The sequence below is a fragment of the Orycteropus afer genome, unplaced genomic scaffold, assembly GCF_000298275.1.
Source record: "Orycteropus afer afer isolate SDZICR_OR568_19922 unplaced genomic scaffold, OryAfe1.0 scaffold00026, whole genome shotgun sequence".
NCBI classification, from domain to species: domain Eukaryota; kingdom Metazoa; phylum Chordata; class Mammalia; order Tubulidentata; family Orycteropodidae; genus Orycteropus; species Orycteropus afer.
This window is the reverse complement of record NW_006921613.1, coordinates 18,069,644-18,097,608: the sequence shown is the minus strand read 5'-3', so window position 1 is coordinate 18,097,608 and position 27,965 is coordinate 18,069,644. Positions and strand designations below refer to the sequence as shown.

At 37.8% G+C, this 27,965-nt stretch overlaps 1 protein-coding gene across 1 annotated transcript in view; it reads right to left on the bottom strand.

Annotated features, from left to right (window-relative positions):
* TTBK2 (tau tubulin kinase 2) overlaps positions 1-27,965 on the bottom strand; it is a 224,272-nt gene that overhangs the window by 45,594 nt on the left and 150,713 nt on the right. The window contains exons 9-10 of the mRNA XM_007935269.2: positions 9,838-9,995; positions 1,519-1,717 (exon numbers count right to left, since the gene is read on the bottom strand). Coding sequence (XP_007933460.1) covers positions 1,519-1,717; positions 9,838-9,995 — 357 coding nt within the window. The remainder of the gene's footprint in view (positions 1-1,518; positions 1,718-9,837; positions 9,996-27,965) is intronic.

The window sequence follows — 27,965 nt, the reverse complement described above, 5'->3', positions numbered from 1 at the left end:
TCATAAGGTTTTCCCTGGCCAATTCTTTGAGAAGTGGACGGCCTCTTCCTTCTTCCTAGTCTGTCTCAGTCTATAAGCTGGGCTGTTACCTGTGCACCAGGTGCATCTCACTGGGTTCTAAACACCAGAGGCTCAGCCTCAAAACTCACATCTACATGTCACCACAGTAGGACAAACCAACAGACAAGTTTGTCTTGCTTTTGGAGACCTCTCGTACCACCCCAACCTGGGTCCCTGTGGCTGACTGTACCTCTGTCTGGCTTCCTGGCTTTTAATCCCCTTTCTCCTGCTCTTCTTGCCTGCAGCTTTGGGTGTCCCTGAGTTGTCCCTGGGGATGACTGCTCCCCTGTCCAGGTTCCTGGCTTTTATCCCCTTTCTCCTGCTCTTCTGGTCTGCTACTCTGGGCTGGCCTGAGTTTCCTTTCCTCACCTAATCTCTTCGGCTGATTGCTCTTCTCTCTGGCTTCCTGGCTTTTAATCCCCTTTCTCCTGCTCTTCCTGCCTGCTACTTTGGGCATCTCTGAGTTGTCTCTCCTCACCTGTAACCCTGGGGCTGACTGCTCTTCTGTCCGGGTTCCTGGCTTTTATACCCTTTCTCCTGCTCTTCCGGCCTGCTACTCTGGGCGGGCCTGAGTTTCCTCTCCTCACCTTTTAGGATATAAATAATACAAATATTTTCCATTCATAAAGCCTGACTAGCTAACTTTCCATAGTCGTGTTAATAGGGATGAGCCCAAAGCCTCATGCTTTCATGTCATTTATTCAACAGCCCCTTTCATTTCACATCTATCTATTTAACCTCCTTCTCAGCCAAACCTTTTTCAAAAATACCTAGGAAGCACCAAAAACTAATTGATTTGTGATTCATTGTTCATCCTTCCCCTTTATCTTCATTGTCTATGAAAAAGGAAATGACAAGGAGCAGTAGGGTCAAAGAGAAGTTTGGGGATAATCTGTCCCAAGACAACTAAGAATTAACCATTTAATTCAGAAATATGTATCTCTCTCTAACCCTGAGTAGGCCTGCTTGCAATCCTAATAAAGAAAAAAAAATCATATTATTTATTCAACATCTACTTTGTTAGCTCATGATCAGATTGATGCTGTCCCATTTCCAACCTTCACTTCCTCACTTCCATTTGAGATAATTTTCAGAATGCGCACTCATATCTTCATTGGTCCATCCTAAAGAAAGGGCTCAGAGTCCTATCACATTATTTGGAAAGATTATTCACTTCTGTGCCATAGATGTTTCTTCTTTTAATCTTACTGTCTGATTACTTTAAAAATAAAACAAAAAACCTCCATCTTTCCCATAAAATACAAAATGATGATTAATGTTCAGTGTCTATAAGCAAAATTAGTAAAAATTTTACAATTACAAACATTTAAATTACTAGCAATACAATGTTCTGTCCACTTCTCTTTAAAAACTGACAATCATGATACTTTGCTATAGCACTACAAAAAAAATAGTAAGCACATAGAAAGACACCACTTCAGTGTAAGAAATATGCACCTTACAAATCCCAAGCTTTATCTTATTCCTGTTGACATCCATCTCTTCCCAGACATCCTTCTCTTGAGGACGAGGCAATTTATCTGGTGATACACCAACAGGGATGCCATTCTCTCCATCACTAAGCTGTTCATCTGGAAACACCTCATCGGTATTTTCTCGAAGTAAGTCTCCTGGAATGGGAGTGGCGTTGGCAATTCTGAAAATGAGGGAGGAAAAAAAGACAGAAGTTAAAATACCAGAATAATAAAAAAAAAATACTATGAGACTACTCTGTATTTTGTTTCTCGATTTAAATGATAAGGTCCACACACAAGAGAGTAAACCAAAAAAGAAAAAAAAAAATCCCTTAGGAATTTAGGTCACCCCAGTTCTACAGAATAAAAAACTTCTAAAATTTCATCAATTAGAATTTTCAAGCTGATTTTTATTATGTCTTGAACTTTTTATTATAGTTAGGGGGCTCTCTCTGGTGGTGCAGTACTACTAACCAGAAGGTTGGCAGTTCAGTCCCACCAGCTGCTCTATGGAAGGAAGATGGGGCTATCTACTTCTGTAAAGATTTACTGCCTCGGAAACCCAATGGGGGTCACTATGAGTAGGAGTCGACTTGAAGGCAGTGAGTTTGGTTTTGGTTGTTGTAGTTTGGGTAAAAGTTTACAGGCAAATTTGTTTTCCGTTCAACAATTTATATACATTTGGTTCCATGATGTTGGTTGCAATCCAATGTAATAGCACTCTTCTCACTTCTTCCCCGGGTTTCCATTAGTTCTTCTTTCTTGTTCCTTCCCATCTTCTGAGTTTGCTTTTGGGCAAATGCTACCCTTTTGGTCTGGTATGGTTGACTGTACTGCAGAGTATTTTCCTCCCTGGTGATATTATTCACTTCATAGGCCTATTGTTAGGAGCTCTGGTAGCATAGTGCCTAAGGCACTTGACTGCTAACCAGAAGGCTGGAGGTTCAAACCCACCAGTTACTCCTCGGAAGGAAGGTTGGGCAATCTATTTCTGTAGTGATACTAGCTCAGAAACCGAAGGAGAGGTCACTATGAGTTGGGGCCAACTCAATGGCACATAACAACAACAAGGCCTATTGTTAGACTTTAAGCTGATTTTAAAATACAAATTCTAATACAGTAACTCACTGATTTGAGAATTGCTTTAAAAGTTAGAAACATTAAACATTAATCTATTTTCCAAGAGTCTTTATTAATTACATTAAAAATTTTCTATTCTTTATCCATTATTCTTAGAGAATAACAAAAATTATGAACAGGAAAAAGCAAGCATAGTAAGGAATTAAGACGGTGTCACATCAATCAGCTTTTTTTTGTTTTGTTTTGTTTTGTTAATAGTGTGAACTATGCATTTGTTTTTCATTTACAGACTTTTTACTAAGCACCTACTACATTCAAGGCCCTGGGGATACACAGAGCAGGAAGAAAATTCTTGCTCTCCAGGGTAAGTTAGAAATTCTGCAATTACACATTTCATACAGCTGTGAATCTAGAGGGGAAAAAATAACTCTGACAATCTGCTTCCTAATTAGCACTTTTGTATTAATTGGCACTTGTTTATATATTTCTTTTGAAGTAAATTAATGTCCTATTGACATGGTTGGTCATCTCTCCCTCAAACCTTGACTCATGAGTGGCTTTTCTAGTTCTCAGTTATCATTCACTAAGTGATAAGGCCCATGCCAAACCTAATGTTCCATAACTCCATTCTACGTATACTTTTGTTTTGTTGTTATTATTATTTTTTTTAATATTGCTGACTAAACACAGTATTTAGTGCAAAATGTAATCTTTTCTTAGAAGTGATCTGGAATGTCTAAAAGTATTTAAAAAAAAAAATTCTTCCATAGATTATATTGGCACATGCAATTATTATTATAAGTAGCAAAGCACACATTTTCTCAGTGAACTACTCTACGGGTAAGAGTTACACCCTGGCCAAGATGTCATAAGTACTGCATATACTTATGAGAACAAAGATCAGGAACTTATTACATCTGATTTAACAATCTTCACTACCACCTTTCTCTACATGGATCAATGACAGAGGGTGAACTTGATCAGTAGGCTACAGGAACACAATCTAGAAAAGCACTGATAACGGTTCCCAGGAAAAAACCTTATAGCCCTGTAAAGTAGCTTATGCAATTCTGATACTGGGAACGTATTAAACAAGGTTGTTGTTGTTGTGTGCCATTGAGTCGGACCCGACTCATACCGACCCCTCCTTGGGTTGCCGAGGCAGTATCACTACGGAAGGAGAGTGCCCCATCTTCCTTCCAAAGAGTGGCTGGTGGGTTTGAACTGCCAGCCTTCTGGTTAGCAGTCAAGTGCCTTAGGCACTATGCTACCAGAGTTCCTATTAAACAATGTAGTTAGGCCTTAAAAGTTCATATGAAATAATTTATTATAAAGGTAAATAGCAGAAATAAACTGGCTACTAAAAGACTTTTCAGATATGAATTCAATACAATTCATTTACTGATGCAAGGAATTACAGTAGACAATAACATTTATGTGTCATGTGGTAACCCAAACGTTTAATGGATTTCCTCTATTCCTGAGGAAAGAGAAAGGCAAATGACTAAATATTTGAATCCAGGAAGCTCAGTCTACTGGCCCCACATCTTTCCCTCTTTATTCACTGTTTTCTTGTCTTTTTCCCCTTACGCCTAGCCACCATTTTGCTCTTCTTCCACTACCACAACTCCTTGGCATTTCCTTCTTTCATCCCTCAGGAAATAAACTGTACCCTGACCTGTGCAAACTGTTCCTATTTTTACTCAGAATCCTAGTTTCCTTCTCATCTCTGATGTTTCAGTATAATACCACACATCTCAAAGAACGCTCCCATCTTCTCCACACAGATTCTCTTCCACTTGACTCTGGTTCCTTTCTCTCCCCCACTCTCTCCCCTGCAGTTTATTTCCCTTTTCACTCCTTCCATAATTATTATTTTCTTCCTTCTCCTGTAATTCTTATCCAAATCTGGAATTTCAGATATGGAAATAAAATTCCTTTCCAGAAAAATTATTTTCTCATGCTCAGGAATACAACAGAGTGAGAAAGTCAATGGAAGAGTATTATTAGCATATGGTTTGCAGGCAAGGTGTAAAATATAGACGCTAATAAGGGAAAAAAGGAAAGAGAAGTGTAGACAAAATGGAGAGATGTCAAGAAAAATAAGAATGGTCATCCTTTTCATATTCCCATCCTTGTTACCTAAGGCAGAAGTCGACAAGCTAGGGCCCATGAGCTGAATCTGGCTTGCCCACCTATTTTTTTAAAAAAATTTATTAATGGAATATAATTATGCACATCTATTTACATATTGTTTATGGCTGCTTTTTTGTGCAACAATAGCAGCCATAGTGGTGACAGAGACTATATAGCCTATAAAAATATATCTTGACCCTTAACAGAAAGTTTGCTGACAACTTACCTAAGGTATCTTCTTTCCTTCTCCTGAACTTTTATTCTCCTCTTTGACAGAGGGTTGTACATGGGCTGTTTTTCTCTTTAACATAGACATTGATTCTCTGCAATTTTCCAGGTATTTTACCATACCATTTATAAACAGAGATAATCCAGAGGTTGGCAAACTTTTTCTTAAAGTGTCAGGTAGTAAGTAGTTTGGGACTAATACTCTTATAGGCAAGATTCGAAGTGTTCACATATAACAAAGTATCTTTCCACAGACACTTATAAAGTAAAAAAATAGTTACTTTACAGTGGAGAAACCTGGCTGATACCACCTTAACCAAGTGATCAAAGTTAACATCATCAGTAATATGACATGTTGATAATTTGTACCTCCTTGTTTAATACCATATGCATACAGCTTTGTACTGGTGGCACAGTGGTTAAGGCATTTGAGCACCAACCAGAAGGTTAGTGGTTAGAACTCACCAGCCACTCCACAGGAGAAAGATAAGGCAGTCTGCTTCTGTAAAGATTTACAGCCTTGGAAACCCTGTGGGACAGTTCTACTCTGTTCTATAGGGTCACCGTGAGTTGGAATCAACTTGATGGCAGTGGGTTTGGTTTTGGTTTTGGTTTTGGCTGTTTAATACCATCAGTTTAGTGCCATCAACTTTCCTCTGACCTTGGCTTTAAAAGTATTCCATAGATTATGATATGTAGTGTTTTCATTATCATTTTTTTCCCCTACAACTTCAGTTTGTATTTTCCCTTCTATCCAAGAGGTTTAACAGAAGGCTTTTAAATTTTCAAGGGCTTTTGGTTTTTTGTTTTTGTTAATAATTTCTAGTTTTATTGCAATGTGATCAGACAATGGTTTATTATTTCTATCTTATGGAACTACTTATATTTTCTTTGTGACCTAATTAATATCTGACCAATTTTTGTGATTGCTCCAGAGACACTTGAGCAGAAATTGCTCTATCATCAGGGTGCTGAGTTAGAAAAATATGCATAAGATCTACCTTATTAATCACGTTGTTTAAGCCTTCTATCTTATTTATTCTTTGTTCACCTGATCTATTTTGAATGGAGAGTGGTATATTCAAATTTCCAATTATTATGTTTCTACCTACATCTGCCTGAATCTCCTACAGCTTTTGCTCCTAAAGGTGGTTGCTCTGATTCTGGTGACTAAGGAGTAAGAAATTCTATGTTCCAATTGTGAATTGTGAGTGGCACTTAGTCCATGTTACTTTCAATGCTTTTTTTTTTTTAAATATACTTTGTCTGATAGTAAGATCATATACTTTTTCAGTTTCCATTTGTCTGTGTATCTTTGTCCTTTCTGAAACACTTTTTTCGCTCCCAGGTGTATACAGCATATGCATACAGCTTTGTAAATCAAACTGAAAATCTTCTTCTTTTAGTAGGTGAGTTAAATCCATGCACATTGATATCTTTGACCTCAACTCTGTCATACTATTTTATTATTTCATGTATTTTACTTATAAACTTTCTTGGGGGGGTATTTTTAAATGTTGGCCTTTTCATTCTAATTGCTACCACTGGACATAAAACGTTTTATATGTACTCAGTCCTCTGTTTTTTTTTTTTTTTTTTTTTTAGACCTTATGCTAATGGGTTTTTCAGTTTTGACTGGTATTGTTTTATTTTTCTTTTGTCTTTAAGAAGTCTAAAAATAAAATGTCATTCCTTCTTTCTCTTTCATTTGCACTACTTTCTCTCTTGCCCTTTTAAAACATTTATCTCATTTTCATTCTCTTTTTTTCCCCTCTTCCTGCCCCTATTCAGTGCCCTTATTAAACTTTCATTTGAGGCTATTCTCCTTTGTACATTCTGTAATTTACTCTTCAATTGTGAGATAATTTTGGCTTTGTCTTCCATTTCATTCCTGAGTTCAATTATCTCTCATTTCATTTCCTTTTTTTTTTTTACCATTTCTGTTCGTAGTTTTAAAATTTCTGATTGAAGATGTTTTTTCATATCTTCAAATGCTTGAATCTATTTAATTCCACTTAGGGTTTTGTCTTAACAGTTTTCTTCTGCTTTACAATGTTTCTTCTGCTTTCATGATATTTACTGACAGTAAATTTCCTCAGTTGATATGTATTGAATTTAATCCCCCTTTCTTTTTTGCAAGACCTTTTGTTGTTCATTCTTGTGGTATTAGACTGTTTTATAAGATTCATAGTTTAATGGCTCTATTTTCTATCACTACAGCAAAGTTTATCTATTACAGTGGATTTTTATTTATTTTTCTGGTCAGAGGAAGGACTGTGTGCCCTCGATTTTGTAGTTCTCTTTTGTCTTGTAGGTCTCTAAATTTTATTTTCCATTTTTGCCAATTATTGATTTATTGAATTTCAGCTCCAAATTCATGCCTTTTTTCTGCTCTGTGAAAATGGACCTGGGCCCTTTAAATATTTTCCTTTTCCAGCCAGCACTGGAGCTTTGTCAATAGAGGGCATTAGAGCAACATCACTCTAAAGGAAAGCTCCTTTAGCAAGCTGCCCCAGCAGTTGAGTGTTACTTGAGAATCAGGCTCCTGAAGTACCATAGCATCTTCATTGACTGTCTCCTGAAGCATGGTCGCCTTTTTTAGCACCAGGCTCCTACAGTGCAACCAACAGTTCCCCCAAGTAACTCCCATGACCAGAGAGTTCTATAACAGAGTGCTTCTGGTGAGACACCTCCCAATGAAGAGCTTTCTCTAGCATCCTAGAAGGCAGCTCCACAAGTTCTAGAGGGCAGACTGATGGCAAGTTCCAAACAATGGATTTTCAGCAACTTTTGTGGTACCACGGTGACTTCTCTGCCATCCAGTGAGTCATAAATGTGCCCTCTCCAATAACTTTGGGATCTCAGCCTTGGGGATGCTCTTCATTTAGTGATTAATCTTAGTTCCAGGTGCAGTGGGTACACCTTACATTTGCTTTTTCTGTATTCTTCACACTTTTCCTTATTCCTTCCTAGACAATCTATTAGCATTCCAATTCCCTGTTAGAGATAATAATTCCTTACAGCAATTTTCCCTGTTCAAATTAGTGTGATTTCTCTCTGGATTGGACCCAAACTGACACATCATCTTTTTTCTTTGATCCTTCAACTGACAAAGGGTGTTTATTTCTTTTTGTCCTTTTTCTGCCCCAGCAGCTATGAGTTTTTAATCATATGTATTTTTATTTCCCTGTAGTTCACAATCTGATCTACCTAGATAATTTTTTAGTGTATTCATTCTTAGGATGAATTTAGTATTTCTGGTGATAGTCCTGGAACAACCATAGGCCCTATTTTGAATTTCAATCTTGCAGTTTTTCTCAGTCTGCCAGTAGTAGCCTTGTAGCAAGGGGAGGGGAAGCAGGACCATGAGATCTAGCACTAGCATTTGGTGCCTTTTTTTTTCTCTCTCTCTGTTAACTTAGTTATTTTGAAGTTTGGGCACTTTCAAGTTGTGCTGAGGACATGGTTTTTGTATAGTTCTATTTTTCCTTTCTTGTTGCTCTGTGATTTTTGGAGGAAATACTGAGATGTGGAATGAAACTGCCTTCACTGTCTTCAGCTACCCTAAAATTCTATCGCATGGAAAATTTGAGACATCTACTTCTAGTGACAATCAAAAGAGAAGAAGGACAAAGCAAAAACATAAGAATTAAAATTCCTAGAGTGACTCCAGCTCTATCACTAATAATTGCCAAAAGTTGGATGGTTTATTTCAGTGCTAGGCTTATTTCCTCATTTGTAAAAGGGGGTGGCTGGACTAGGGCAGTGAGTCCTAAACCCAGATTAGCATAAGAAAGACCTGATGCATTAGGATTTCTTTGCCCTACTTCTTATTCTGACTCAGTATTTCTGGGGTGGTCCCAGGAATGGATATTTTAAACAAACACTGTGGTGATTCTGATGCTGCTCCTGAAGTGTCACATTTAGGAATCTTTAGCAAGAAATTGGTATCATCTCCAGGTATATAAGTCTATATAAGCTTTTCCAACTAAAAAAGTCCTCGTGATCTCATCTTTTACTATAAAATAAAAGCAGTGTACTACTATTAAAATATTCTAATTAGCTTACGTTGTATGAAGATTTTTCTCTATTCATTTTTTTTTTTAAACAAAGTAATACAAAGCAACCAGAGCAGGTGAAAATAGGCCTGGGAGGAAGGGTGACAACAACAAAACAAAACACAAAAGTAACTACATTTGGTACACATGGAGGAGGAGGAGGAAATATACCATAACCTCTTGCCAATTCATTTTGAAAATGAAATCATTCTTAGGAGAAACATGCTGAATGTTTTGGTCCCACTAAACTTAAGTATAGTATAGTTAGATGTAATGGTGGCTCACTCTTTCCAGGGTCCCATATATTCTTTAGCAGTAAATGCAAGAGCCTTTTGGTTTTGAAGAAAATCTAGTGATACCTACAAGTCACACAAGCTCCTTAAAAGCCCCCATTTTATAGGAGCTCTGGTAGTGTAGTGTCTAAGGCATTTGACTGCTAACCAGAAGTCTGGTGGTTCAAACCCACCAGCCACTCCTCGGAAGGAAGGTTGGGCAATCTACTTCCATAGTGATACTGCCTCGGAAACCCAAGGAGGGGTCACTATGAGTCGCGTGTGACTCCACGGCACATAACAACAACAACAAAGAAAAGTAATACTAAACAAAGACACATACAACAGCAACGTTAATTCAAGGAAATCCATGGCATTTCCCCTGTCCTGACATTTGGTCATCTGAGGGAGTATGGATGAAATAAATATAAGATAAATACTAATAATACTAATAAATACTAATATAAAATAAATACTAATGCAATACATCCAGGAAAGACACAGCTAAGTGATCTCTTTTGTTCTTACCCAATTGCAGCAGGGGTCAAGCGGGTGTGTAACTGAGGAGTTGTAGAAGTGGTAGTGGTTGTTAGGGAGCCATCAGTTCCAGTCTTCTCCCAGTCAAAAGGGTCACTCTCAATTACACCAAAAGTCTTGATGCTGTTGTCAAACACGGATGTAAGAAGCTAAACCACAAAGAAAAAAACAATTAAGTTAGGCAACACTTTATTCTAGAAGAAAAAGCACTCCAGACTCAAAACGGTTTTGTAGTAAGATTTTCTTTAATAGTTGATGGAACAAATCGGAGAAATTTCAATAAGGACAATATATGGAGGATGATATTGAATTAATATTTATTTTTCTCAAATGTGCAAGTGTTATGATTGTGTAAGAAATTATCTCTGCTCTTGGAAGATGCGTAATAAAGTGTCCTGGTACCTATAACATACTATCAGATGGTCTGACAAAAGGAAATATGATGTGTGTATTCAGATGAACCATATCTTCTTGATAATTTTTTTTTGACTTGGGGTTAATAAAGGAGTGAAGTGTTTATGGTTCACCCTAATATATATAGACCAAAAAACCAAACCCAACTCACTGTTGTCGAGTTGGATCCGACTCATAGCAACCCCTCCCTTAGGTTTCTGAGGCAGTATTACTATGGAAGTAGATTGTCCAACCTTCCTTCTGAGGAGTGGCTGGTGGGTTTGAACTGCCAGCCTTCTCGTTAGTAGTCACATTCCTTGGCTCTATGCCACCAGGAATCCTAATACATACTAAGAGATGGATAATATGATCAATGTTAATAGTTGGTCTGTCAAGGTAAAGGGTCTATAAAAGTTCATTGTGCATTCTCCCAATGTTTTGAGGGTTTAAAAATTATTGTGTGTGTGTACATATACAAATTATCAAAATGAAATTAGCCCTAGCAGTTCTCTTTCTCTCTCTGTGTCTTTAAATTACCATATTCTGATGTGGTCTTGAGAAAGAGCTCACAAAGACCTTCCTTGACTATTTCTGATAGTACTCACCATTTTTAATTCTATGATTATGGATTCATTCTCTACTCCTCATTTCCTCTTACTCTGTTAGCATCCCATTCTTGGAGTTTCTCCCTGCTTCTATCTTCTTATGTATCTTTAGGAATCATACTTATTTTAATTCCCAGATCTACTCTTCCCCTATTTATTTGGTTTTGAACATTTCTTTCCTAAGATGCTATATGTCTCAAGACCAAATCTCATGGAAAATAAAGATTGCTCAAATTATTAAATTTTCCTGTTTCCATTTAATAAACTCAAATGTCAACTTCTCATTTCTATTACAAATAGCAGTCATTACTGTAACATTTCTTCTATAGTATTATTAAACTTAAGAACTCTGGTGGTTCAGTAGTTAAAGTACTTGGCTGCTAATCAAAGGTTTGGCAGTTTGACACCCAGCTGCTCTGCAGGAGAAAAGATGTGGCAGTCTGCACCCATACAGATTTATTGCCTTGGAAGACCTGTGGGGCAGTTTTATTCTGTTCTACAGGGTTGCTATGAGTTCCAATCAGCTTGATGGCAGTGGGTTTGGTTTGGGTTATTATTAAACTCTATTTCTTCATTTCAATTGCCAGACTCTGGGTACACCTCATTTTGACTTCTGCAGTATTCTGTTACTTGAAATTTTGTCTGTAAGTTTTGATCTCTACCTTTCCTCTCATTGTTAGATAAGTGAATTGGGGCACAATTTTTTTATGAGCCTTAATTTTCCCATTTGCAAGCTGGATTATTACAAGTAGTGTGGTAGTTAAGGTTGTGTGTCCACTCAGCTGGCCCATGGTTGCGTGCAGTTATTCCCCATGATGAGATTGTAATAACCTACAGGATGGAATCTGCAGTGAGCACCTAATCAGTTGAAGGAGAGTTGCCTTCGGGATATGGCCTCCTTCTAGTATATAAGGTGAACCTTTGAGAACGGCCTCTAGCTTTTGGCACATCTGAGACCTACATTTGGCTGATTTTGGCCTGCCATGTTGCCTGTTGATTTTGGGATTTGAACCAGTGCTTTGCCATGTTGCTTGTCAATCCTGGGTTTGCCAGCCTAAGCAGCCAGGAGCTACATGTGTTAGAAAAAGCCTCCAGTTCCAGTGGGCCTAGAACAGGAGGCAGAGTTGAAGCCCAAGGTTGGGGGGGCCCTTCATTCATCCCCTGGAACCAATACTTTGAATTAGGACTTCTAGCCCCCTAAATTATAAGAGAATAAATTCCTATTTGTTAAAGCCATCCACATGTGGTATTTCTGTTACAGCAGCATTAGAGAACCAAGACAAATAGTGAATAAAAGTTTTACCTAGTAGGTGATCAATAAAATGTTAAGCAAATCAGAATCATCTGCTCTTCTAATTTTGCCTCTTTTGGTTAATTTTAGGGATAACTTCTTATTTTCTGCATCATTAGCTTCTGATATCAGTAAAAGCTTTTACAAATATATTTATGCTCTTCTTTGTATTCAAAAGGATTTTAGCTGGTCTCCCTATCTCCACATATTTTTACTACTGTAATTCATCTTTAACAGTCACTAAAATAATTTTTCACTAACATTATTTAAACTTCATTATGCCCAATAAAGAAGTTATTAGTGTCATATATCCAAGTTTCTAAGACTTTCATTTAGTTCCATCAAGTAAGCCTCTTGGGCTCTCCTATTGCATCCTTTAAAACTCCCTTTTCTTGACCTAGTCAATCTTTTTTTTTTTTGCTTCCTATTTATCTCTATGCCTATCCTTATTCTATGAACCCTACTCAGAAGTCAACCTCTAAGTTTCCTCCTATTTTATCATACTCATATTTATCTTAAAATTTATTGCAAGTCCTATGTCCTCCCAGTAAATTCATATGAAAACTCAACTCATGGTACCAAGATCAGAAATAATATACTCAACTGACATAGTGGAAACAGCATGACTTTTGAGTCAGACAAATCAGAACTTAAATTCCAACACTCTGCTTAATAACTGTGTAAATTTAAGTTTCTTTTTTCTTTCCTAGTTTTTCTCTTTTAGTAATAAAAGTAAAATTTTCTTATGGTAAGAAAATTCAAACAGCAGTAAGGAGTATAATAAAGTAAAAAGAAAAAGATGCCCCATTTTGCCCATTTCTGGTCTCATTCCTCAAGAATGAAGTTTCTCATTCCACTGTTAATAGATTATTGTACATCTTTCCACATATAAAACTGAATTCTATGGAAATTTTTAATGAAGGTAAAAATACCGTATTTGTATACTTTTTACACAAATATGACTATGGTATATTTTTTGTCCATATACTGGCTACTCCTTTCAGTCTCCTTTTGCTGGCTTCTCTTTTACCCTAGCTTGAGGCAAACAATAATCTACCTTTAGCCTCTATGTATTTGCCTATTCTCAACATTTCACATAAGCAGAATCATACAATGGTTCTTTGTGACTGGCTTCTTTTACTTCACATGTATTCAAAATTCATTCATTTTTGTAGCATGTATCAGTACTTCCTTTCTTTTTATCCTGAATAACATCCCATTGTGTGGAAATGCTACTACCTCTTATATATCCTTTCATCAATTGGTGAACATATGGGTTGTTTCCATTTTATGGCTATTATGAACAATGCTACTATGAACATTCATGTGCAAGATTTTGTATGAACAAATGTTTTCAATTCTCTTGGGTATATAGCTGGGAACTGAATTTCTGGATTATAAGGTAACTATAAAGACTTCAGTCTGCAGTATGGATAACATCTCAACATAAAGAAAACAAAAATCCTCACAACTGGCACCAATAAGCAGCATCACAATAAATGGAGAAAAGACTGAAGTTGTTAAAGATTTCATATTACTTTGGTTCCACAATCAACACCAATGCAAGCAGCAGTCAAGACATCAGATGACATATTGCACTGAGCAAATCTGCTGCAAAAGGCCTCTTTAAAGTGTTGAAAGCAAAGATGTCTCCTTGAAAACTAAGGTGCACCTAACCCAACCCATGGTATTTTCAATTGCCTCATATGCATGTGGAAGCTGGACAATGAACAAGGAAAACCGAAAAAGAGATGCTTTTGAGTTGTGGTGTTAGCAAAGAACACTGACATGAACTGCCAAAAGAATGAACAAATCTGTCCTGGAAGAAGTGCAGTCAGAATGCTCCTTGGAAGTGAGAATGGCCAGACTTCATCTTACCTACTTTGGTCATGTTGTCAGAAGAGACCCTTCCCTGGAGAAGGATATTGTTCTGGTTACCTAGTACCACTCTGACAAGAACATATCACAAATGGAATGCCTTTAACAAACAGAAGTTTATCCTTACAATTTGGAGGCTTTAAGTCCAAGTTCAAAGTGCCAGGTTATAGGGGCTGTGTGAAAGCCCCTCGACCTTGGGCTTCAGTTCTGCCTCTTGCTCCTGACTCCCTGGAGCTAGAGGTATCTCTTCACTCAGGCAGCTACTGGCTGCTGAGGCTAACAAGCCCAAGGTTGTTGACAAATAAAATGGCACAGTCCCAATGTTACCAAACCACATAGCAGGCCATTAATTTAAGTACATTGTAAATTCCAAGGTCGGCAGAGCATGGCAGGCTGCTGAACAACGACACGGCTACATGTGGGGTCCAAGCATGCCATAAGCTGGAGACCATTCCCAAAGCTGCTTCTTATATACGGGAAGCAGACCACATACCCAAAGCAGCGACTCAGCTGCTCCAATAGATTCCACCATGGAGTTAATTACCAATCTCACCATGGGGAATAACTACATTCAGCTGCCCAGCCACTCAACCAGGTCCAGCCAAGAGGACACACAAACTGTAACCACCACAGATATCATGCTTGGTAAAGTGGAGGGTAAGTGAAGAAGGGGAAGGCCCTCAGCAAGATTGATTGACAAAGTGGCTACAATGAAGGGTTCAGGTATAGCAAAGATTATGAGGCTGTCACAGGACTGGGCAGTGTTTCATTCTGTTGTACATAGGGTCACTATGTGTCAAAGCCGACTCAATGGCACCTAACAACAACAACAACAAATATATTTGTCTGTTGCTAAAGGAAATGCACCATTTTACATTCTCACCAGCAATTTGGTTCCAATTTCTCCAGACTCACCATGCAGTCTTTGATTACAGCCATCAAGTAGAGGGTCAGAAAAAGTGCAGGAAACCTCAATGACATGGACTGACACAACAGCCACAATAATGAACTCAAACACACCAATGAATGAAGATGACACAGGAGCAGGCAACATTTACTTCTATTATACTTAAGGTTACCATTTCCCTAATGAGGAATGACCACCACTTGTCTGTTAGTTTGTCATATTGTAGTGGCTTGCATGTTGCTATGAGGCTGAAGGCTATGTCACCAGTTCTTCAAATACCAGCAGGGTCACCCATGGTGGACAGGTTTCAGGGGAGTTTCCAGACTGTCTAAGACAGACTCAGAAGAAGGAAGAGGCCATCCACTTCTCAAAGAATTGGCCAATGAAAACCTTGTGAATAACAGTGAAACACCATCTGATATATTACTTCAAAATTTTATGAATAGCCCTGAAACATTGTCCAATATGTGCCGAAGGATGAAACTCTCAGGTTGGAAGGCACTCAAAATACAACTGCGAAAGAGCTGCCTCCTGAAAGTAGAGTTGACCTAAATGATGGGAATGGAGTATAGCTTTTGGGACCTCCATATGCTGATGGGGCATGACTCAAAATGCAAAGAAACAGTTACAAACATCCATTAATAATTGGAACATGGAATGTACGAAGTAGGAATCTAGGAAAATTGGAAGTTGTCAAAAATAAAATATAATGCATAAAGATAGACATCTGAGGCATTACTGAACTGAAATGGACTGTTTTGGGCCATTTTTAATCAGACAATCATATGATCTACTATACTGGGAATGACAAATTGAAGAGGAATGGTATGGCATTCATTGTAACAAAGAATGTTTCAAGATGTATCCTGAAGTACCCTGCTCTCAGTGATAGGATAATATACATATACCTATAATGAAGACCAGCTCTGGTGGCATAGTGCCTGAGGTACTTGACTGTTAACCAGAAAGCTGGAGGTTCAAACCCACCAGCCACTCCTTGGAAGGAAGGTTGAGAAATCTATTTCCATAGAGATATTGCCTTGGAAACCCAAGGAGAGGTTGCTATGAGTCGGAGACCACTCGATGGCATATAACAACAACAACAACATCATAAGGAAAACCAGTTAATATTACTATTATTCAAATTTATACATCAACCACTAAAGCTAACGATGAAGAAACTGGAGATTTTTATCAACTTCTGCAGTCTGAAATTATCCAAACATCCAATCAAGATGTATTTACGACTACTGGTGATAGGAATGCAAAAGCTAAAAACAAAGATGAATTACTAGTAGGTGGAAAACATGGTGATAGGACAATATGGTGATAGAAATGACTTCAAAAATCACATAATACAATTTTGCAAGACCAACAACTTATTCATTGCAAATACCTTTTTTCAACAACATAAACAGCAGCTACACATGTGGACCTCACCAGACAAAATACACAGGAATCAGATTGTCTACATCTGTGGAAAGAGGTGATGGAGAAGCTCAATATCTTCAGACAAAACAAGCCAGGAACAGACCATCAACTGCTCATATGGAAGTTCAAGTTGAAGCTGAAGAAAATTAAAACAAGTCAATGAGAGCCAAAATATGATCTTGATTATATCCTACCTGAATTTAGAAACCATCTGAAGAACAAATTTGATGCACTGAACACCAATGATTGAAGACCAGACAAGTTATGGGATGACATCAAGAACATCACACATGAGGAAAGCAAAAGGCCATTAAAAAGACAGGAAAGGAAGACAAAGCCAAAATGGAAGTCAGAAGAGACTCTGAAACTTGCTCGTAAACAGAGAGTAGCTAACACAAATGGAAGAAATGATAAAATAAAAAAGCTGAACAGAAGTTTCAAAGAGCAGCTTGAGAAGACAAAGTCAATTATTATAATGAATTGTGCAAAGACCTGGAGTTAGAAAACCAAAAGGGAAGAATATGCTCAGCATATCTCAAGCTGAAAGAACTGGAGAAAAAATTTAAGCCTTGAATACTGAAGTATTCTGTGAGCAAAATTTTAAATAATGCAGGAAGCATCAAAAGAAGATGGAAGGAATACACAGAGTTATCATAGCATAGTGGCTAAGGCACTTGACTGCTAACCAGAAGGCTGGCGGTTCAAACCCACCAGCCACTCCTCGGAAGGAAGATGGGGCAGTCTACTTCCGTAGTGATACTGCCTTGGAAACCCAAGGAGGGGTCGCTATGAGTCGGGTCCGACTCTACGGCACACAACAACAACAACAACATTGTACCAAAAAGAATTGGTTGATGTTCAACTATTTCAGGAGGTGCCATATGATCAAGAACCGATGGTATTAAAGGTAGAAGTCAAAGCTGCATTGAAGGAATCGGCAAATAAACAAGGCTCCAGTAACTGACATTATACCTATTGAGGTATTTCGACAAACAGATGCCACAATGGAGGCACTTACTCATCTAATGCCAAGTAATTTGGTCAACTGACTGGAAGAGATTCATATATGTACCCCTTCCAAAGAAAGGTGATCCCACAGAATGTGGAAATTAGTGAACAATTATCATTAACATCACACACAAGTAAAATCTTGCTAAAGATAATTTTAAAAAGATATAGCAGTTTATTGACAGGGAACTTCCAGAAATGCAAGCTGAATTCAGAAGACATGAAAAAGGGATATCATTGCTGATGCCAGATGGATCTTAGCTGAAAGCAAAGAATACCAAAAAGACATTTACTTGTGTTTTATTGACTATGCAAAAGCATTTGACTGTGTGGATCATAACAAATTACTCATAACATTGCAAAGAAAGGGTATTCCAGAACACTTAATTGTGCTTATAAGGAACCTGTACATAGACCAGGAAGCTGTTATTCAAACAGAACAAGGGGACACTGCATGGTTTAAAATCAGAAAGGGTGTGTGTCAGGGTTGTATCCTTTCACCATACTTATTCAGTCTGTATGTTGAGCAAATAATCCAAGAAGCTGGAATATATGAAGAAGAATGCAGCATCAGGATTGGAGGAAGACTCATTAACAATTTTTGACATGCAGATGACATGTGAAGGTGACCTTGCTTGCTGAAAGTGAAGAAGACTTGAAACACTGATGAAGATTAGACTATAGTCTGCAGTACAGATTACACCTCAACATAAAATCCAAAATCCTCACAACTATACCAATAAGCATCATCATCATAAATGGAGAAATGACTGAAGTTGTCAAAGATTTCATTTTACTTGGATTCACAATCGACACTCATGGAAGCAGAAATCTAGAAACCAGATGTCTAACTGCACTGGGCAAATCTGCTACAAAACACCTCTTAAAAGTGTCAAAAAGCAAAGATGTCATTTTGAAGATGAAGGTGTACCTAACCCAAAGCAGGGTATTTTCAGTAGCCTCATATGCATGTGAGAGCTGGACAACGAATAAGGAAGATGGAAGAAGAGTTGCTGCTTTTGAATTATGGTGTTGGCAAAGAATACCAGAAATATCACGGACTGCCAGAACAGCAAACAAATCCTTCTTGGAACAAGTGCAGCTGGAATGCTCTCGGAAGCAAAAATGGCCAGACTTTTTCTCATCTACTTTGGTCATGTCGTCAGAAGAGACCATTCCTTGAAGAAGGATATCATGCTTGGTAAAGTGGAGGGTCAGTGAAAAAGGTGAAGACCCTGGATGAGATGGATTGACACAGTGGGTGCAATGATGTGCTCAAGTATAGCAAGGATTGTGAGGATGGCGCAGGACTGGACAGTGTTTTGTTCTGTTGTACATAGGGTCATTATGAGTCACAGCTGACTTGACGGCACCTAGCAACAACAACGTCTGATGATTTTGGGAAGGAGCTCTGGTGGTATTCTAGTAAGGCACTTGGCTGCTGACCAAAAGGTTAGTGGTTTGAACCCACCAGTTGCTCTGAGGAACAAATACGGGGCAGTCTGCTTCTGCAAAGATTTATACCCTTGGAAACCCAGTGGGGTCACTATGAGTTGGAATCAACTTGACGGCAATGAGTTTGGTTTGAAATTATGTTGAGAAACTTTCTTGTACTTTTTGGCCATTTTTATATCTTCTTTGAAGAAATAACTATTCAAAGGCAATACGTCATTCCCACTCCTAACTTTATAAACCAAGGTTCTTCCAGAGAATTTATGCATACTTCCTGAAAGGTGGAATCCCTATTCATGAAGAAGTACCTGCTTTAAAGTGAGCACTCAAGACTGCCAATCACTCTCCCTGTACTGTGCTACAAGGATGAGCCTAAACAATTTTTATACCAGATACAGCTTTTTATCATGAAATTATTTTCTTACACTTATTATAGTGCTGTTTTTCCAAGAAAATGTACCCTATGCCAATGGGTCTCAAATCAGAAGCAGGTCATTGCAATAATGGTGATACTCGAGACCAGAAGGAGGAAGCAGAAGGGTAAGGCCACAGAACAGAAGTAAGCAAAAAACACTGAGGCACTAAAGGTGCAGTTCCTAGAGGGAACAGAAAGTCAGATTGGGTAGAGCTCTGTAGATATTTTAAAGAACAAAATATTTCTAATCTAGCAAATTTTCTAATTCAGGATGAGGGTAGCTTTAAATGTTAACTTTTAACAGATTGGGATGGCAGAAAAAAGATAAGTCAGAGACTCACCTTTATTTGTAATTGAATTGATCATACCACATTTGGTTAAGACAAATAATAAAACTAGGAAACTCCAACTCAGTAAGTCATTCAAAAAGACTTGAGAACTATTAATAAACTGGTTACCTGATAAATCAATCACAGATTATAAAGATTTACATACATACACATGCATGTATGTATATATAAAATGTGATGTGTATGTTCGTCATCCTTTTTGAAGGAGCCTTGGTGGCACAACAAAGGTTAAGCACTCGGCTGCTAACCAAAAGGTTGGTGATTCTCCACAGCAGAAAAATCTGATGACTTCCCATAAAGATTATAGCCTAGAAAACCTTATGGGGCAGTTCTGTCACAAGGCGTTGCTGTAAGTCGAAATTGACTGGAGGGTACATAACAGTAACAACATCCTTGTTTATACCCCAATATGCTTTAGGAATAAAATACTTTCTCATTAAAACAAGGGTTCACTACAGCAGTAATTCCCAAACTGGAAAAGAGGTAGCTCAGAATATAAAACACCTGCCAAATGATTCTGATAGATTCCCTACAGGAAGGCATGCTCCATATCTCTCCATTGACAGTAACTAGAAATACAATATACTTCTGACTCCTTTGTTGTTGTGTGCTCTTTGTGTTGATTTTCAACTCATAGTGACCACATGTGATGGAGCAGAACTGCCTCATAGGGTTTTCTAGGCAGTAATCTTTATGGGAGCCATTGGATGGTTCTAATCAGCCATCATCTGGTTAGCAGCTATTCTGGTTACCCACTACCTCTCTGACAGGAATACACCACAAACGGGATGACCTTAACAAACAGGAGTTTATTCTCTTACAGTTTGGAGGCTAGAAGTCTAAGTTCAAAGTGCCAGTCTCTAGGGGCTGTGAAAGCCCCTTGACCTTGGGCTTCAGCTCTGCCTCTTGCTACTGGCCCACTGAAGCTAGAGGCTTTTCTTCACTCAGGCAGCTACTGGCTGCTGAGGCTAACAAGCCCAACATCGACAAATAAAATGGCACAGTCTCAATCTTACCAAACCACACAGCAGGCCATTAATTCAAATCCATTGTAAGTCCCAAGGTCGGCAGAGCATGGCAGGCTGCTGAACAACAACGTGTCTACATGCAGGGTTCAAGCGTGCTGTAAGCTAGAGACTATCCCCAAGGCTTCTTTTTATATACAGGAAGCAGACCACATCCCAAAGGCAGCTACTGAGCTGCTTGTGGTAGGTCCTACCATGGAGTTGATTGCCAGTCTTATCATGAGGAATAACTACCATCAGCTGCCCAGCCACTCAACCAGGCCCAGCCAAGCTGACATACAAATTTAAGTACCACAGCAACTGAGTGATTAACCATTTGTACTACCAGGGCTCCTTCTAACTCCTTTACTTCTTTTATTTAATAATAAGTTCTTAGAAAATAAAGACAATTTAGAGTCTAGGCTTCTCAAATTAGGGTAATGTGTACTCCCAGAGGATGCAAGTGTATGATAAATCCAAAACAAACTCAATGCCATCAAGCTGATTCCGATTCATAGCAACCCTATGGGACAGAGTAGAACTGCCCTGTAGGGTTTCCAATGCTGTAAATCTTTATGGAAGCAGACTATCTCATCTTTCTCCTGTGTAGTAGGTGGTGGGTTGAAACCACTGACCTTCTGGCTAGCAGCCAAATGCTTTAACCACTACACTACCAAAGCTTCTCTACCATATGATAAGAGTTTAAAGCTACCTGACAAATGTGGTACAGCTTCCTGGAATACTATACTCAGAGGTAAAACATTTAATATAATATTTTATACTACAATGAAAAACAAAGAAGTTAGAAAGCAAAATTCACATGAATCTTTAGAGTAAGTAGAGAGAATGCAAAGAAATTTGGGGCTTGTGGCTGACACTGTAAGACTCTTCCTAGACCTATTGTGAAACATGCTCATAGTTTGCTACAATATTAGTAATTGGGGAAAACAGTCTGAAAAACACTAGAAACATTTCATCAGGAAGATATATCCTCCTTGAAGGGAAGGGAGGTGGTTGGCAGAAGGGAAAGCTGGAGGGAGGAGAGGGAAGGGAGAGGAAGCAAGTGCGTCTAGAAATCTTGGTAAAAACATAATATGACTTTTATTTGGTTACTGTTATTGATTATTTGTGTCACCCTCCCTCCTACTTACTTATGAATAATAGGAAGTCCACTTTTCTTATCCTAATTACAATGGGATATATAATAAAAGATTTTTTAAGTAAAATATTCAAGACACACACAAGAACATAAAAATCAGTTCACATGTCTGACTGAAGAGATTGTAAGTAATCTTGGTTTTTCAAATTTTTTGTAATTTCCAAGCTTCTAGATGTTTGTGTACTGCTTTTAATAACTAGAAAAAAATCAATCAACAAAAAATGTATTATCTAAAATAAGCTGACTGTACATCTCAGCATCTGTAGCCTACAAATGCTGGATCCCATCACCTGGAATATCCTTATTCTTTACAGCAGTCAGGCATCTGACAAGCATAATACCTTAGGGAAGTATGTCTACTCTTCTCCTTAGCACAAAATGCAATCAATAGCTGCTCGATGGAGGTATCATGTTTACCTCCATATTAAATCCCAGTTTGCCCCTTCATAAAGAATGCAGATAAAGTCCAGCCTTTGCAAAAAACAAGAATTGTTTGTAATGTGATAATGCAGACTCACTGAGAATCTTGATAATTGTTGATAAATTAATGGATCAATAAAGGACTTAACCAGAAGAGCACAGTACCAATATTACCCTGGCCGATTCAAAGACAGATCATTTGACTGCAAAAGAAACTGCCTACTTCAGTGATAAGTAGATGCAACAGAGGAAAAGAAATGGATCTTCTAAGCTTCTCTCCTCTTCAGGGATATTTTAGCAACATTGGTAAAGAAAAAAATTGCACTGCACTCATCCATCCTCCGGAGACCAGAACAAGTAAAAGACAAGAGATCAAACAAAGAGAATGAGTGGAAGAAGCTGCAAAGCTTTAGCTGTTTTCACCATTTATATCAAAATACTGAGGCAACTCAGGAGCCCGAGTGGCACAGTGGTTAAATGCCCAGCTATCAACTGAAAAGTCGAAGGTTCAAACCTACCAGCTCCTTGAGAGAAAAATGTGAAAGTTGACTTCATTAAAGATTACCACTTTGGAAACCTATGGGACAGTTCTCTTTTTGAAGGCAAAGGTTTTTATTTTTAAGGCAACTCAGGAGTGTCCTCAGGGTCAGTTGTCTCATGCCCCAGGACCTGAGGCTGTATGAAGCAGCACATTTGCTCAGCCAACAGTGTTGACTGATACCAATGCTCAATCAGCCCACAAAGTGAACTAGCAGCATTCTAAGGTTTCTCAATGCCTCCTAATTAAAAAAAAAAGTAACATTTTCTTATTGTCTTAACAGGACAAAGTAGCATAAAGGAAAAAGAAAGACTTTACATTAGCATAAAAGTTATGTTAAATAGAATGCAACAACAACAACAAAAAAGTGAGATTATCCATATGCAAGTGTGGTATCACTGAGGTACATGTAAAACCACATGATGCTTAACAATTTGCATAATCATCTCACAAAAACCTTGCAACACTGGAAGGCAGGTCTTTTTACCATTTCAGAGGAAAGGAAACTGAGGTTCGGAAAGGTCACACAAATGGTGTACAGCAAAGCACCAATTCAAACACTTATTTTAAGTGCAATGCTATTTCCAGTATGGAAGAGTTACAGCCAATCAGCAAGCAAGGCAAAAAAAGCATGTAGTTTAAAGTATCCTTGGAAAGCTCCTTAAAATGCCATATAGTACAGAATAGTACTGTGTCTCAATAGGTACAACAGTTTTTTTCCCTCCCCTGCATCAGAAAAACCATTTCTTCAGATGAATGAGGATGAAACAACCTGGCTGCGTCCAGGGCTCAACTGTACCAGAAAATTTCTAAACATTAGAATCTCACTTAGTACAGCTTTATTCTGGATTGCTGCCAATGAGACAGACTGAGGGAAAAGGAGATTGACAGTACACCATCACCTTCACCACAGGGCATGCGCAAACTGAGCCAAAGGTCACAGACACTATTTTATTTTAATTTATAATTTTATTTATTTATTTATTTTTGCAGTGTTCTCTCCCCTCCTCTCCCAACCCCTGGTGACCAACAAAGAAAGTTTCCTTCCATATATATCCATATATATTTCCATATATATTTCATTGACTTTTTACAATGAACTAATACTATATTTGTCCTTCTGTGATTGACTTATTTCACTCAGCATAATGTCCTCCAAGTTCATCCATGTTATGCGGTGTTTTGTAGATTCTTTTATTCTTTAGTGTTGCACAGTATTCCAATTGTGTGTATGTACCAAAGTTTGGTTATCCAATCTTCTGTTGATGGGCACCTAAGTTGTTTCCATCCTTTTGTTATTGTAATTAGTGCTGAGATGAGCATGGGTGTGCACATTATCTATTCTTGTCCTGGCTCTCACTTCTTTAGGATATATACCTAGTAATGGGATTGCGGGGTCAAATGGTATTTCTAATCCCAACTGTTTAGGGAGCTCTGGTAACGTAGTGCCTAAGCTACTTGACTGCTAACCAGAAGGCTGGTGGTTCAAACCCACCAGCCACTCCTCAGAAGGAAGATGGGGCAATCTACTTCCATAGTGATACTGTCTTGGAAACCCAAGGAGGGGTCACTATGAGTCAGCTCTGACTCGATGGCACCTAACAACAACAACAACAACAAATGGCTAATGATCCTGAACAATTCTTCAGGTGTTGCTTGGCCATCTGAATATCCCCTTTGGTGAAGTGTCTATGCATTCTTCTGCCCATTTTTTAATTCTTTTGTTTGTCTTTTTGTTGTTGAGGTGGTTGGAGTTTTCTATAAATTTTAGAGATAAGTTCCTTGTCAGATATGTTGTTGCAGAAAATTTTTCCCCATCTGTAGGTTCTCTTTTCACTCTTTTGGAGAAGTCTTTTGAATCACAGAAAAATGTAATTTTTAGAAGGTCCCATTCATTTAATTTAGTTTCTGCTGTTTGTGCATTTTGGGTTATGCTTGACAGTCTATTTACGCCATAAATCAAGGCCCCTAAATTTGCCTCTAGTTTTTTCCTTGAGGAACTTTATAGTTTTAGGTTTCATATTTAAGTCTTTTATCCACCTGGAGTTAGTTCTTGTGTATGGTGTCAGGTATGGATATTGTTTCATTCTTCTACAAATGGACATCCAATTTTGCCAGCACCATTTGTTAAAAGAGACCATCTCTTCCCTATGTAATGGATTTCAGCCCTCTGTCAAAGATCAACTGACCATAGGTCTATGGATCTATTTCTGAGTTCTCAATTCTATCCCACTAGTCTATGTGTCTCTCACTGTACCAATACCAGGCTGTTCTGAATACTGTGGCTATATAGTAGGCTTTCAGATCTGGAAGTGTGAGACCTCCTACTTTGTTCTTCTTCAATAGTGCTTTGCTTATTACCAAGGTCTCTTTCCTTTCCATATAAAATTAGTCATTGATTTTTCCATATTAAAGAATGTTGATGGGATCTGGATTAGGATTGCATTGAATGTATAGATAGATGGCTTTGAGTAGAACTGACATTTTCACAATGTTCAACCTTCCTATCCATGAGCATGGTATGTTCTCCACTTATGTAGGTTTCTTTTTCTTTCTTTTTTTTTAATGCATTTTATTGAAATATAATTTATGTTCAGTGAAATACACAAAACTAAAGTGACATGGGTCCATGCTTTTTTTTTGCAGTGTTCCCTTCCCTACCCTCCTATCCCTGGCAACCAACAAAGAAAGTTTCCCTCCACATATAAATTTCCTTGACCCTGCACAACAACAAACTAATACTGTATTTGTCCTTCTGTGATTGACTTATTCCACTCAGCATAATGTCCTCCAAGTTCATCCATATTATGTGGTGTTTTGCAGACACTACATTATTCTTTAGTCCTGCATAGCATTCCATTATGTGTATGTACCATAGTTTGGTCATCCACTCTTTCACTATAAATCTCAGAGATAAGTCCCTTGCAAGATATGTAATTATTGGCAAATATGAATTTGTTGCTGTCATTTTTGTTATGTACTTTTTTGTTGTGCTGATTTCTTTGTTCCATATAATTTTCTGCTGAGCTTGTTTTGTTTATGAATCATGGTATCACTTCCTTCATTGCTATTGTTTTAGCATTTGCTGAATATTTATGCTAGTCCTCTTTTTTATTTTAATGTGAAGGTTTATCATTTTTCTTTGAGGTTACCGTGTGATTTATAGTTTTCTTCCCAAGTTTAGAACAGTATATTCTATCTTGTAGTTGTCTTGACTTCCCTACCATCTAGAAGTTCTATAATGACATAGTTTTGTCTCCCTTTTTGGTTTGTAGTTGTCCTCATTTGTCAACTGATGTCTCTGGTTGCCTTTACAGTTTTGTAAAGTGGTGTTTTATAGTTTTCTTTGTACAGTTTTTTTTTTGTGTCCCTAGTGACATTTATTCCCAAGTATTTTATTTTTTTGGTATCTATTGTAAATGGTATTGATTATCTTATTTCCTTTTCAGCAATCTCTTTGCTGGTATAGAGGAATCCGAATGATTTCTGGATGTTGATCTTGTATCTTGCCACTATGCTAAATCTCTCAACTAGTTCCAGTAATTTTTTTTCAGTCTCTTGGGTTTTCTACATATAGGATCATATCATTAGCAAATAGGGATAGTATGACTTCTTCCTTACCAAGTTGGATGCCTTTGATTTCCCTTTCTTGCCTTATGGCCCTGGCTAGGACTTCCAATACAATGTTAAACAGAAGTGGTGGTAGAGGGCATCCTTGTCTGGTTCCTGTTTGCAAGGGGAATGGTTTCAGTCTCTTTCCATGGAGAATAATGTTTGTTTGCTATTGGCATATATGCTCTTTATTATGTTGAGGAATTTCCCTTCTATTCCTATTTTTCTGAGAGTTTTTATCAGGAATGGGTGTTGGATTTTATCTACATTGATTAATAGGATCATGTGATTCTTTTCCTTTGTTTTATTTACTTGATAGATGACATTGATTGTTTTTCTAATACTGAACCATCCTTGCATACCTGGTATGAACCTTGCTTGGTCATAATGTGTAATTTTTTTGATAACGCTGTTGGAATCATAGATACATTAAATATGTTCTATCTCCTGAATATACTGTTGATTTCAATTGAATGAAATAAAACGTGGGTTTTCTGTGACTCTACTGTACTTCATAGTTACAGAAAATTCTCGTTGATTGATTCAGACACACATTGAATATCTATTGTCCTGAATGGTAGGAAAACAAGGGTGAACAAAACATAGCCCTGTCTTCAAGGAGTTTTCATTTCATAGAAGCAATGATCATATTAAGTTGATTTAATTCAATCTGGCAAACTTTTATTAAATGCCTATCATTGTGCTAAGTTCTTTAGGAATCTTGAGAAAAATGTACAAAGTTGTGGCTCCCTTACCTAGTAAAGGAGACAAAACAAAGTACTGCTTTAAGAGTTGAGCAGGAGAAATTACACCTGTATGGAAAGAATCAGAGGAGACTGTGGAGGAGTTGGCATCTGAATCAGGCTTCAATTTAACAAGACAAGCAGAGTTATGAAACACTGGCATTCCAGGCAGGGCATGCTAGAAGAATGGCTGGTAAGCCCATTTTACTGTATCAAGGAGTACAACATAGATGAATCATGTACGAACAATGGAGAATGAAAGGTGATAATGTCAAAGAGACAGAGGCAAGACTCATACACCAGTGTTCACTGCAGCATTATTCACAATAGTCAAAAGGAGGAAACAACCCCAGTGTCCATTTACAAATGAATGGATAAACAAAATGTGGTACATATATACAACAGGGCATTTTCAACCATAAAGAGAAATGCAGTTCTGATACATGCTAAAACATGGATGAACCTTGAAGATATTTTTAATATGTCTGTGATCCTGTCTGCCCTTTGGCTCAATTAGCATATGCTCTGATCCCACTTACATGAAACACATCATTGTAATAAGTCTTAGCTATGAGTACAACTATATGCTGAGTCCCTTGATTCCTTGTATCAAATCTCCAAACATAAGGGTGGTCTTAGGGGCCCCTGACACATTCATCTAAGATGAAATAGGTAGCATTAACAGTCCTATAACTATTAAAGATTGAGTTCATAATTAAAATTCCACAAAGAAATTAGAACAGCCAAAACAATTTTGAAAATGCAGGATAAAGTTGAAGGAATCACACTACTTGATTTTAAGACAGCTATAGTAATGTGGCATTGTCAAAGGTACAGCAGACACATAGATCATATATGTATGTATGTATATATATATGTATGTATGTATATATATATATATATATATATATAT